The 15,000-nt window shown below is 39.2% G+C and overlaps 1 protein-coding gene across 1 annotated transcript in view; it reads left to right on the forward strand.

The window, feature by feature from the left end:
* Window positions 1–15,000, forward strand: part of LOC119576988 — a 17,413-nt gene that overhangs the window by 1,102 nt on the left and 1,311 nt on the right. The window contains exon 2 of the mRNA XM_037924660.1: window positions 14,893–15,000. This exon is cut by the window's right edge and continues 142 nt beyond it. Within this exon, the coding sequence (XP_037780588.1) occupies window positions 14,893–15,000 (108 nt within the window). The remainder of the gene's footprint in view (window positions 1–14,892) is intronic.

The raw sequence follows: 15,000 nt of genomic DNA on the forward strand, positions 1-15,000 counted from the left end.
TATAGTTTGTTCTGATAGCTTGCTCTTGAGCAGCGCATATCAACGCTTCTGTAGTTATTTTCAGATCAGACTTTCTCATCCAACTCCAGGTTTTGTCTCTATCCGTTGTTACAGGCATATCACTAACAAACTGACTGTGCATTTGTTTCCCCATCCAGGCCTCCATTCTTTTTTTCTCCCATCGATTTTTTAAAGTCATCTTTACTACAACTTTTTTCAAATTCCTAAATACCGACATCTTTGACACCTTGCAACAATCTCTCATTAGAATGCTTGAGGTACCATCCCAGATTGTTCTCTTCACTTCTGATAACACCTTCGCAGCTCATCAATCCTCTTCCACCATCCTTTCTACTAAGATACAGTGTATCTACATCACTTTTTGGATGCAAACCCTTATGCATCGCAAGTAATTTTCTGGTCTTTCTATCTAATTCTTTTATTTCTTCTACATTCCATTTCAAAATACCAGCCCCATACCTTAAAACTGCAACTGCCCAAATGTCTTGTTTTTACATTTAGTTTAGACTTCACTATTAACCTACTCTACATTTGTACTCTTTTACAAATTGACGTTTCCTTTAATTTTCTTTAATCTTATCACTTTCCAGTATCCCAAGGTACTTATAGCCTTCTTCATCAATAGCTTTCATGAATTTCCCATCTGGCAGCAATACCTGTGCTTCTAACAATTTTTCCTCGCTGCAAAATGACTGCTCCACACTTGTTAATCCCAAACTCCATCCCGATATCCTTACTAAACATTTGCACTGTCTTTACAAGAGAATCAATTTGGTCATGAGATTTTGCAAATAACCTTAAATTATTTAATTTCGTAACCTTATTACCCAACGCATAATGAAAATTTACTTTCCTCAACACCATAGTGAGAGGTATCATGCATATAACAAAAAGAAGTGGTGATAAACTATCCCCCTGGAAGATTCCTCTTTTAATGTTAACTTCGCCTAAAGAAACTCCCGATGATGTTAATTCCAATTTCCAGTTCTTCATGCTGCTACTCAAAACCCTTTTAATATTATCAGCAGCTCCAAACAACTCTAGGCATTCTCTAATCCAACTATGTGGGATCATATCATAAGCTTTTCGATAATCTACCCATGCCATAGCAAGGTTGGTGTGCCTCCTTTTGCAATGCTTGAATACTGCCTTGTCTATTAACAGCTGATTCTTGGTCCCTCTGGTCTTTCTTCTACAGCCCTTCTGTTCCTCAGGCAATAGTTTCTCTTCCTCTAAGAAGTCATGGAGATAATCAGATATAATACCTGTAAATTGATTGATTGATTATTTAAAATTATCTGCCGCATCAACAGCTAAGGTCATTAGCGGCGAATACCTTGTTAAACAGAAATATTAAAATGTTTAAAACTTTAAAAATCTATCAATAGATTTCTTATAAATAACAATAAACAAATTAAAAATCAAAGCATAAATATTATACTCTAAGTGTATAAAATTATTGCATAAACATTATGCATAATTAAATTTTATTAAAAATATTAGTCTCCCTAAGGAAACTAATAAGACCCTCTATGTCACAATCCTCCCCAATACATTCTTCAGTGTATATGGGGGAGACAAGTACATACGTCTTTGGTCTGAGAATGTTGCACATCTCTCCACTACATGTGCGATTGTTAAGGGCTCTTGGCATCCCTCACAAAGTGCCTGATTTTTAGCCATCATCGGCCATGAGTCAGTCTTGTGTGCCCGATTCTTAGCCTTGTTAATGCAACTTCCACTTTTCGGTTGGGATGGATGCTAGTCACCCAACTGCCAAGGTCATCTCTAATCTCTCGCAGTTTATTTCTGGAGATATGCCTCCATTGTTCCTTCCATTTATCGCGAAGACAACTCCTGATGCTGGGTTTCAGGTCGGTGTGTGGGAGAGGAAAACGAGCATCACAAGGCTGAGTGGCAGCTGCCTTGGCCTTCTGATCAGCTCGCTCATTCCCACTGACACCAACATGCGCTGGCACCCAACACAGTTATCTTTTTACGTGTTGACATCAGTGCAAGCCAATCTTGAACCTCCCTCACTACTGGATGTGATGAGTTTAAGCTCTTGATTGCTTGCAAGGCACTACGAGAGTCACAATATATCACAATAGAATGGTTCATAAGATCTCTAGTCATCTTAACTGCTGCAAGGATGGCATGTAACTCTGCAGTGAAGATCGAGGCTGCTAGAGAAAGACTGCCAGATGCAGTCTTCCTTCTGCTCACTGCTGCAAAGCCCACACCATTTGCAGATTTCGAACCATCTGTATATATTGCATCCGATCCTTGGTACTTAGAAATGTGCTGAAGAAATTTCTCTCTGACTTCTGCTTCAGATCTCTCCCCTTTCCCAATTCCGACCAAATCCAGCTCGACTTGATTAGTCCAAGGGGGGAATTGGGGAATTCCAACAGCCAGAACCTTAGTGAGACTTAAATTAAGTTCTTCTACAAGATTCCTCATTCTCCTACCATAGGATCGGCTATCCTCAAGGGGGTTGAAAACCAATCTGGATGTAGGAGATCCCGGAATCCTTTGTAGTCTCGTATAGTAAATCAGGTTCATGTAGTCCCGGTGTAATGAAAGAGGTGGTTCTCCACTCTCAGCATACAGGGACTCCACAGGTGAAGACCTGAAAGCCCCAGTACAGATTCTGAGAGCTTCATTATGAACCGAGTCCAACATCCGGAGAACAGTGGGAGTTGCAGATGAATAAGCTTCACATCCATAGTCAAGCTTACTACGAATAAGTGCTCGGTAAAGCCGTAGAAGCGTTGTGCGGTCTGCACCCCAAGATAAATGTGAAAGAACCCGCAAAATACTAAGTGCTTTTGTAGCCTTCACTTTTAACTGTTTGATGTGAGGCACCCATGTAAGTCTTGAGTCAAAAATTAGACCCAAGTACTTCACCTCTTGGACAAATTGCAGTGGGTTTGCTCCTAAATAGAGGGAAGGATGGAACTTTCCTCGGTTGTGGAAATGTACAGCCATGGTCTTGCTTTGAGAAAATTTGAACCCATGATATGTTGCCCACTGTACAACCTGATTTATTGCAGTCTGCATGCGTCCTTGCACATCCTGTAAGCTTCCTCCTGAGCAGTACAGTGTAAAGTCACCCACATACAGATTACATGAGACAGCACTTGGAACAACCTTTATAATGTCATTTATAGCAATGGCAAACAGGGTCACACTTAAGACACTCCCTTGTGGGACCCCTTCCAGCTGGTCTTCCAGGTTAGAGAAACTGTTTCCCACCCGAACTCTAAATTTCCTGTTAGCAAGGAAGCTTTGTATGAAGGTAGGTAATGCTCCTCTTAAACCAATGTCATACAGCTTCATGAGTATGCCATGCTTCCAAGTAGTATCATAAGCCTTTTCAAGGTCAAAGAAGACTGCTAACATGTGACGTCGCTGTGCGAAGGAATTCTGTATAGCAGTTTCCATCCTCACAAGTGCATCTGTGGTCGATCTCAATTTTCTAAAGCCATATTGATATGGGGTCAACATGTTTTCTTTTTCTAGCAGCCATGTCAACCTGAAGTTTACCATTTTCTCCATCAGCTTGCAGATGCAGCTGGTGAGAGAAATTGGTCTGTAATTTCCTGGTGTGGAAGTATCTTTGCCAGGTTTAGGAACAGGAATGATTATAGCCTCTTTCCATGTGGATGGCACTGTGCCCTCCCTATAGATCCTATTGAACAAGTCCAACAGGAACTTCTGGGAACTCTCCGGTAAGTGAGATATCATTTGATATGGAATATCATCACTTCCTGGGGCAGTCTTATGGCAGAGCTGCAAAGCAGAGTCCATCTCCTTGCGCAAAAATGGCAAGTTGTATGGAAGTTCTGCTGCATTCCTACTGAAGAACGACACTGGTGTTGTTCCTGTTCAGCACGAAGAGTGGAGAATCGAGCAGTGTAAGATGCTCCAGAGGAGATATCTGCCATGGATTTAGCTAGCTCATTAGCAATATCTTTTTTGTCTGTGATGATTATGCCATCTATCTTCAGAGCAGGTTGTGATATGGATGTGCTCTTTCCAGCAATCTTACCGCACCTTGTCCCACACCCATGCTAAGGGGGTCCCAGAGTTAATCGAGGAGACATACTGTCTCCACGACGTCCGTCTAGCCTCCTTTAGCACGCGCCTGGCCTTGGCTCGGGTCTTTTTGTAACTGATCAAGGTTACAATGCTGGGGCGTCGTTTCAACTGCCTTAATGCAGCTTTCCTTGCTCTGACAGCTTGTTGGCATTCATCAGACCACCATGGTACTGGAGGTCGACGGTACTGTCCGCTACTTTTGGGAATGGATGCTTCTGCTGCAAGGTGAATTCATGATGTGAAGTGATTAACAGCATCTTGAACACACTGGAAATCATTAACAGATCCTTGCAATACTGCAGTTGATCTAAAAAGATTCCAGTCTGCATGTTCAAGTCGCCATCTCTGCACTCCATTGACTGGAATACCATTCACCTCCTCCAAAATTATTGGAAAATGGTCGCTTCCATGTAAGTCTTCCATGACCTGCCAAGTGAAGTTCAACTGTGAATCAGGTGAACCTATTGATAGGTCTATATTGGAGAATGTCCAGTTTGAACTTGGAAATGTGTGGGAGTGTCACTGTTCAGTAAAACTGCATCTGCTCTTAAGAACAAGGACTCCAAGGCCCTTCCTCGAGGGTTGCACAAAGTGTCTCCCAGAGGTGATGCCGACCATTGAAATCTCCCAAGAGTAGAAATGGATGTGGCAACTGCCCAAGTAGATCTTCCAAATCATTTATGTTGAGATTATGTGGAGGAAGGTTGATGGATGCAACAGTGTAAGGTCGTGTCAAGCCTATTCTCACAGCCTTCACCTGCAGTGTTGTCTGCAGGTGGATGGCCTGGAAGGGAATATCATGACGTACCATTACTGCTACTCCTCCATGAGGTCCATTGTCAAAGGTTCCATAATGGGCTTGAACTTGAAATCCTCTCAGGAAATTGGGACGATTTTCCCTGGTCATAATCTCTTGTAGGCATACACAAACTGGGTTCCATGAAGCTATCAGATGTTGCAGTTCTTCCCATTTTGCATGAATTCCTTGACAGTTCCATTGGATTAGGGTATCCAGTTCTTTAGATTATTTCTTCATAAGGTGTTTGGCAGCACCTGTGGTCAAGGTTTGCCTCACACCTTTAGGCTGTCCCTTTCCAGGATCCTGGGAGTACCTTTTTAATGGTTGTTTACCTGTGGAACTAGTTTCCACAGGTTTCCCTTGGACAGGTTCAGGATTTCTTTGCCTGGGCAAAGGGCGTGCCTGAGCCTTTACTTCAGGAGCATTCTGCCTAGCAGCAGATGCTCCTGTGGATGTGGTGGCAGCTGGAGCTGTCACCGTTGAGGCCTCTGGAGCCTTGCCTGATGGCTCCAAAGACCTTACTTTGGGAGGAGGAGTCTCCTCAATAGACCCCTCACTCCTACTCCGTTTCTGGTGGAACAACTCACCAGAGGCAGTGTCAGCAATTTGGGACTGAGGTTTAGAGGAAGTGGCAGTGTGTGTGCTGTAAGAAGCATTGGAGGGCAAGGGTTGGTGGGAAGGAGGATGGGCTAGAACCGAAGCAAAGGACCTACCTGGCTGTGCAAACAGCATACGGGCACGTCGCTTTGCCTCTGGAAAACTAACTTTCTCCTTGCTCCTTATTACCAATACTTCCTTTTCAAATTTGTACCTTTTACATTGCTTTGAAGAAGCTTCATGAGCTTCTTTGCAGTGGTAACAGCATATTGGACCTGGACAGTTGTCATCTCCTTGATGACCTGTTGTACCACACTTAACACATACTCTTGGTTGTCCATTTTCTTTAAAACGGCAAGAGTTGGCTCCATGCCCATAACCCCTAGGGTTGGGCACATATGGCTTTACCTTGAGGTGGTACCATGCTAACTTAACCGATTCTGGAAGGACTGATGTGTTAAAAGTTAGAAGAGGAGCTGGTGTCGACTGTTCCAAACCATCAACTTTCTTCCTAAAACGTTTTACTGCCACTACATTAAAATTCTCTAGTTCCTCTAACAGTTTCTCCTCAGAATACCTCATCAGGTCTCGGGAAAAGACAATTCCCTTAAACTGATTGAGGGTTTTGTGAGGAGAGCATGAAACTTGAGCCCCAGGAATGTTACATATTGCACGCAGACGGTCACTCTCGTCTGGTGACGAAACCTCAACTATCAGGCTACCATCTCGCTGTGGGGTGATACGAGGATCACGTTGACATACTTCAACTATTTTCCGATGAACCTCAAAGATGTCAAGATCCATGATTGATACACCATCAATGGTCTTCACTACTAGGTACTTACTATATGAAATGCTTTCATATTTACCAGGTAAGATCTCCTTAGTGGATTGAGGAGGACTTTTCCCCTTCTTACCTGGTTTGGGAGCCCGGGAACCATTACGATTCCCATTCTTGCCCTTTGGAAACTGAAAAGGTTCCAGAGTGACAACGTGTGATTTTCCAGAGAGAATGGTCGAGGGATTGCGCAGGTCGTCAGGGAGAGAGCTAGATCTTTGTAAATTTGCAGTACTCATACAAATTTGAATTCTTCATTTCCTCACCCCCCACCCACCATGGAGTCCAACGAGGGGAAGCTATAGTCTGGGGTTCAAAATCTCCCAACAGCCACAGGGGTAATGAGGAAATATACGCAGCCACTATCACAGTACTGATGGCAGTCGCGGGACCTATGCGCTACCGACTGAATAGTGCCTGCTTGACCCTAGCCATATTTGACCAGCCGATTGACTTGACCGGGCCTTGATCAAGCCACCCGTCTAACCAGAATAAAGGACCAAAGAGGTGTGTTGCTAGCTGCAGGGCGCAGCGTGCAGCATCGCTCAACCTCCAGGACTCCTGTCTCCTGGTAATACGGGATGCCACGCACGGCAAACACACGTGGGAGAGTTCTCCCTAGTCCAAGATGGAATGAACCAGGGGTGGGTACACCATCCCCTCTCATAGGCCTTGGTGCACCAGGAAGCCATTTTGTCTCGTCCCTCACTGGTGACCCCTCCAGTATGGGTAGCCCTCTGGTCCGGCTCACCAGATCATTGGGACCTCAAGCCCCCCCACCGCGGCAAGGCGGCTTCCGTTAGGGGGGTAATACCTGTAAAGAGCTTCCAAATTATCGGCAAACAAGAAATTGGTCGGTAGTTGTCTACAGCGGTACCTTTGGTTTTATCTTTCTGGCACAATATAGTTCTTCCATATGTTAACCACTCAGGCAGTTGTTCATTTCCTCTTAAAATCTCATTCAATTGATGGACATTTTTTTCATGCAAACTTGTCAGTTTCTTTACCCAGAAACCCTGAACTCCATCTTTTCCAGGTACTTTCCAATTTCTGCTTTGCTTTCATACATTTTCCTCAGTTATAACCAAATCTTACTGATTCCGATACCTAAAGTTGTCTTTTAGCGTCTTGAGCCACTCAGCATTGTAATTATGTTCTTTACTCTCTCCCCATATTCCATTCCAAAACAGTCTATTTTCTTCCGAATTTGGAATTTCATTTGCCACCCGGTTGTTCCCATTAAGTTCAGTATACAATCTTTTCTGGTCATAGTTGAATAGTCGGTTTTGCCTGTATTGCTGAAGTCTTTCGGTATAACGATCAATTTTGGCTTTCTTTGCCAGGACTCTCTGTTTCAATTCTTCTAACACAGTTCCAATTCCTTTCTTAATCTTCTCTCTTGATTTCACTTCTCCGTCTTTATGCCTCGTCATCAGATTAATACTCCTTTGTAGTTCTTTGATGTCTTTTTCTATTCTACGTTTCCACCATGGTTCAGGGTGGGCTGTCCCAGTCTGTCTCTGCCTTTTTAACCCCAATCGTCTTGTCACCCAAACAGAAACAGCAATAATGAGATTGTTAGTTTCAGATATATTTGAGGTTTGACAATACGGCAAAACTTTATTTACTTATCTTACAGTGATATTTAGTTTCTTATATTCAACTTTTTAAAATATTATTCCTTCACAGCTCTCTTTAAAGTTGTATATTTCATTAAGTACATTCACAATATCTATTTCTTCCTCTGACGCTTCCTCAACATGAATGTTTAATTCAGTTCTATTGTCAGACTCTGCAGTTTCAGTCACATCATTCAAACTTTGGGTGTCTTCCCATGTAATAATGTTCTCTTCCTCGTTATAGTTTATATTACCGTCAACCCTTCTTTGTATCATCTCTAACTCTAATTCCATAAGCCAGCCATTTTTTCTAATTGCCCTTGTCTGATCACACACTCGTTGTTCCGAAATATAAAACAATCCTCGTTCTTGCCATTCTTTGTACATCCTTTGCCTATATCCTTCTATTGGAACACCATTCTCACCAAGAGGTTTCGATCTAAAATAGCACTCCATCACCACAATATTCACTTCCTTCGACCACTTTTTCCTAGCAGTAGCAGGATAACGACCGGGTCCCCGCTGCTGGACCGGGGAACACCTGCCGGGCGAGACACCTTCACAAAGAGTACCAGTGCCATTCAATCCGTTACCTTCAAAATTTTTAAAACTCATTTCACTCATAAGAGGATTAGTGAATTTAAGGCTGCACAACCACCAGTGTTTTCATTGAGACACCATCTCTAGGAAAGCTGTCAACCAAGACTAAAGAGTCCTTCCTACCCATGAGACAGACTAGCCCCGCCGGACGCCAACCCGGCACTTCATGGCCTCGGGGGTAGCTGGCATGTACTACACCTTGCTCAAGGGTGACTTGGAGGTAGTTATGGCAAAGGGTAACCTCATTATCCCACGTCGAAACTCCATAACCGGTTGCAGTTTACTGTCATACCCAGGACAAATTATTATTATTATTATTATTATTATTATTATTATTATTATTATTATTATTATTATTATTATTATTATTATTATTATTATTATTATTATTATTATTATTTGCGTTATTGTTATTTGCATTATCATATTCATTATATTTATCGTTATTATTCAAACTACTCTTATTATTATTATCATTATTATTATTATTATCATCATCATTATTATCATTATGAAAGCATTATTAGCTATTATTGTTGTTATTATAATCATTATCATTATTATTATTATTATTATTGTTGTTATTATCATTATTATTACTATAATCATCATTATCATTTTTTTAAATATTGTTATTATTATCATCATCATTACTACTACCACTTTACTACTGCTTTTGTCATTATTATTATCATGAGTATTATTATTGTTGTTGTTGTTGTTGTTGTAGTTGTTGTTGTTGTTGTTGTTGTTATAGTCATTATTATTATTATTATTATTATTATTATTATTGTTATTATTATTATTATTATTATTATTATTTTTATTATTACTATTATTATTATTATTATTATTATTATTATTATTATTATTATGATTATTATTATTATTATTATTATCATTATCATCATTATCACAATCATTGTTATGATAATAATAATATTAGTAATAATAATAATGATGATGATAACAATGATAATGATAGTAAATAATGATTATCATTATACTAATGATGATGATAATAATAGTGATAACAATGATGTTATGATTTTCATAATCATCATCATTATTGTTGTTATTATTATTATCATTACATTTGTTATCATTATTAATTATATTTTTATTATGATTATTATTATTATTATTATCATTCTTGTTTTTATTTTCATTGTTATTATTATAATTATTATCATTACTATGATAATTATTATCATTATTGTTGTTGTTATGGTCACTGCTAAAATTATTATTATGATTGTCATTAGTGTTACTGTTATCATTATCATCATTATTGTTATCATATCATTAATCATCATCATCATCATCATCCTTATAACATAATTATCATTATCATTTTCTTTATTACTACTATTATTACTATTCTTATTATTGTCGGTGTCATTATCATCGTTGTCATTATTATTGATACCATTATTATTGTTATCATTTCCTTTCTTTATTATTATTATTATTATTATTATTATTATTATTATTATTATTATTATTATTATTACTATTATCATTATCTTTATTATCATTATCATTATTTTTATTATTGTTGCAGGTATTATCTTCAGCATCATCATCTTTATCATTATTATCATTTTAATTACTATTAGTTTACTACTATATCTATGATGATGATTATAATGATATCATCATCATCATCATCATCATCATCATCATCATCATCATCATCATCATCATCATCATCATCATCATCATCATCATCATCATCATCATCATTATCATCATCATTATCATTATCATCATCATTATCATTAGTATCATTATCAATTGTTATAATTCTCATAATTGTTATAATAATGATTATTACTATTATTGTTATTTTCATTATCATTGTTAATGTATTATCATTAGTACTGTTGTTGTTGTTATTATAATTTTTATTTTTGTTATTGCTATTATTATTATTATATCAATAATATCATCATTATTATTCTTTATTGTTGTGTTGTTGCTATCATAGTTGTTAACGGTATTATCATTATTAATGCTATCATCATTATTATTACTATTATTATTATTATTGTTTTTATTATTATTATCAATAGTATCTTTATCCTCATTACTATTATTATTCTTGATATCATCAGCTTTTTTTAATTATTTTTATCATTATCATTGTTCTTCTTAATATTAGTCTTATTCTCTGTATAATTATTACGCTTACCATTATCATCACCATCTTCGGTATCATCATCTTTCTCAAAAATGACATTATCACTATCCTCATCATGAATCAGAATTATTATCGTCGTCATTATTAACACTGTTAATATCAATATTGGCTCTATTGCTTTTATGTTTTTGTATTACCATATCAGTGATATAAAGTAGAGTAATAACTTTCAGTATCCTTATCATCATTATCACATGAACCCCATAATCATACGTCGGTATACAAATAAAAGTGAGATAGAGACGTGTGAAAACGTAAGAAAGCAAATTCTGTAAATAAATCCGGGAAAAGAGGCTATTATCTGTTAAATTAGTTCGTTGCTAAAGCACGTCAGAGGAATACAGGTAATTTAGAGTTGACATAAATGCCAGCCATCTATGCCTGTGGGTATGCATCATGACGCGCATATAAGCCATTAGCGCGTGCAAACCCCAAGCTAAATTAAGTTCCACGTGCCTTCCACGTGGGCTCCACATTGGTTCCAAAGCCAGCATCCCTATTGTGACAAGATAACAATTATGGCTGACCTTATCTGACCTAGTTCACCGTATCATGTGTTCATTTACTTGTTTCTGCTTCCTTTCGGCTTGCAAAAAGAACAAACACATCTACGAACGCTTCCAGATACACATACCATGTCTTCAATGTCATGATACACGTATGGCTCTTTCATTTTTCTTCCCTCCCTTCTTCTCCCATAAATGTGTTAAGCCGTATAAATTATATGTACAGTCACTCTAGTTTTGGCTTTGCTGGGAAAAAGTGTTTAAGTGGAGGAATTTTGGTGACAGGAATATGGATACGTTCTCACTCTTTTATCTTGGATCGCATTACTGTGAGAACATGGTATTGCCAACGAAATATCGTTAATTAATTTCTTTCGTTTTTCGGGATTTATATTGTTTCAACTACAACGAATTCAGTGCGCTCCTCATTTTTTCTCAAACTCCTTGTGATTTCGCAGTTATTTCACAAAATTCTTGTACGAGTTTTGTCGATTATCTTACTCCTTCAGATCATTTAACTCTTTTACTGTTTCGTTTAACTTTGAATTAAATTAGCGTAAGTATCTTCCCAATATCATAATGCACAAGGATGCCAGATATAACCCAGGGTTGCCTAAATCACCTAAGTGATCTAATGCTCCGACATACAATAGTAGTTATAGCCCTTCCCACCCTCACGGAGGTCGCTTGCATATTCTGAGTAAATTCGTGAGATACCCGTAAGGGCACTGTCACAAGTGTCCATCACAGATATGCAGAACACAGTGGGTTAATTATGGATTTTCCCTACCTCGTTTCAGTTGACTTCATTTCGTTCAGTTATTTTGAGCACATGAACCTCCGTTATGATGTGTAATGTGGTCTGGTATCTCGGTATATCGGAAACTAAGATTTAATAGAATCAAGGATGACATCGTACATTTCTGAGACATGAAATTTTGCCTTGCGAGTAGTTTGTAATTATCTTTTCATGCCATCATTCAGGAATGCATACATTCCATCGCATATCATTAAATGTTAAATTCAGTGTGTTAGTAGAAATAATTTTGAGTTAATGTAATTTTCTACTCATCGCATTATTTTTAAAGTGAACGTTAATCTTCGAGTTCGTGATTCATTCTTTGTGTGAGCTCACCCTCACTTCCATGATCACTGTCGCTCACACTTACATACACTCACTTATCCACGCAGATCAAAGACACTGAAACCTTTCATTAATAGGGTTTGTTGTTGCCATAGCTGTAGGCGTAAAGGCTCGATGATGTATCTCTTTTGAACACAATTATTGCCATTCATGACGAGTGAATAGTACATGATATACAATCCTTAATTTACATACTTTTCTTTCTCTATGTGACGACAAGAAGTTCAAGTAAATACTCCTGGATTGCCGTTGTCGTTCCCTTATCTACTCATATTTATCAGGGACGGTTTGTAGCTCAAGCAGGACCGTGTGGTTCCGTGTGGACCCTCCCATTTCCCCTTTCTCTTTCTCTCAGCTGTGATGTATCTCGTAGAAGTAGGACGTGTTTGTAGTACTGTCCTCGGTTGTGAGAGATTTCCTGAAACCTGTGTTTACCCGCGTTCCTCTTAGTCCTGGACAGGGAGCGGGTGAGGTGCCTCAGGCCCTCCAGTAATTTGCAATTACACAGTTATCGTGATTCTAACAGACCAGGGACATTGTCATAATTAGTTTAATCCTGCCAGAGGATTCCTGGCGACCGCTGACAAGCATTGACCTCTGCTATGCGATCGGGGCTCAGGTCACCTCCTCCCCAGGTGTCAGCATGGCTAGTGTTGCTACTTAAATCACGCCCTGAAATGGAAAGTGAAAGTGATAACTCGCAAGGAAATGTTGAAAGTGGATCAATAAGAGGAAAACATGTGAAAGAAGCGTGGACATGAGCGACAATGAAAATGGATGCAAACGGGAGAAGAGGAAGAAGAACGACGAGGGAGCCGAAGCAGGAACGTAGAGTGCTGACAGTGTGAATGGCAAGAAACGTTTGCCATTCCCACAGGCCTGTGCCATGAGTTTCCTAACTAAGGTGGTCCATGGAACTTGGCCGGGAACTTTGAGCCACTGTTGAATGAAGGCAGAGGGAGGCCGTATCTCATGGTGTGGGTAGGCGAGGCGAAAAGGATCCTGACGACTCAAGGAACAAGTGGAACGTGATGACTGTCCCAAAGGCTGAGGAAAATCTCTCGAAAGGGATCATTTTCCAGTCTCGACCATATTGGACCCCAAATTCCTGTTGAACGACGACATAGTTGCATGGGTAAAGAGGCACGTTTCCAGAAGGCCAGGAGCAGTGTGCAACGGTTACGTGGCCCACTCTGTCTATATACCTGTGAAAAATAAACCCATACGGGAGTTATCTCTGGACTTGGTGTTTGTGTGTACCCCTGGATTATCCATGACTGTAGCGTTGCTGGATGAGCAAGAAAAGATTGTGTATGAGCCGTTTTTACATGCCAGTTAGGAAATGCTGGACGTAGATATTTAGTTTCCATAAAGTTTACAACCTAAGGTTTTTAACATTGGCCAACCCCAGCCAGAGAAGCCTCAGGCTTAAAGCCCAAGTTCCCTTATTTATTAATATCAAAACCGTTCTTCCAGTACGAGTTTTGGTATGTTTTATTTATTATTTATATTTTTACTTACTTGTGCTTTTTTGTTTTGGGCTTTTACCCATTCATTCAAGAGTTAAGAACACCACAACCAGACCCTATTTCTAAGGTATATGTACCTGTGGCATGGGGCAATAAGTCTCCTCACAGGGGATGTAAACAGGCCCCCTCCTTCATTCTTTCAGCCCTAAGCTGCCATCTGCCGCTTGGCTGGATGATTTCGGGCTTCCCCTCGACAAAAAGACTTACAAGGGCTTGTCAAGATGAGGGTAGAAAATATCGTGTTATATCACTCTACTGATATCTAAACCATTGACTCTGAATACTTGTATTTTTGTATATATTCTAATCTGTAAGTTCTGTATTTGAAATGTAAGCCCACACAGGGGCTTACTAAGTTACCTCATCCTTTTGAGAAGTAAGCTTTTGTCTCAATAAACTTGTCAAAGTCAAAAGTCTTTCTCTTTGTGAAATAAACACGAAACGGAAAAAAAAATGAAAACAAATTCAAAACTATCATTAAAAACTCCAAATCTATATAAAAAAAATGGCTAGTAGCACCTAACATTCCTCCCCCTCTGTTGCCTTTCTTTTTCTCTTACTATGTTGTCCCTTACGTGTACGATCTGGTTCAACAACTAAACATCAGTTGGACGTAGGAGGAACCTGCTGCACATACGGTCGCTTTAGGATGCCGTTGGAAGAATTCACCGGAAGATCGCCATAGGCCTGCGGATCTGGAGTTCGTCAGTGCTTCTTTAACCTCCTGAAGAACGGGGTAAAAGATGTCACGCTAAGAAAGCAGAATTAATAACCAATGGTCTCATTTATACTTACCAAACCTAAGCGGTAATAATACGAACAATCTTAAAAAAAGTACATTTCCAAGCCTCAAATTTTACCTCATAAAAGCTGTTAGTAATAAAAGTACGCATTCATCTCTATAACTTTGCACATGTTTTCTTCCTTTACAGGATGTGCCATTAGCTTTTGCTGTCTGAGGGCATGCGACAAGATTCATCTGGCCATGAAGATTCAGATGTCTCTTATTTTCATGGTGAGCTTCGTCGTCTGCCTTGTAG

This window comes from Penaeus monodon, chromosome 9 (assembly GCF_015228065.2).
Source record: "Penaeus monodon isolate SGIC_2016 chromosome 9, NSTDA_Pmon_1, whole genome shotgun sequence".
Classification (NCBI taxonomy): domain Eukaryota; kingdom Metazoa; phylum Arthropoda; class Malacostraca; order Decapoda; family Penaeidae; genus Penaeus; species Penaeus monodon.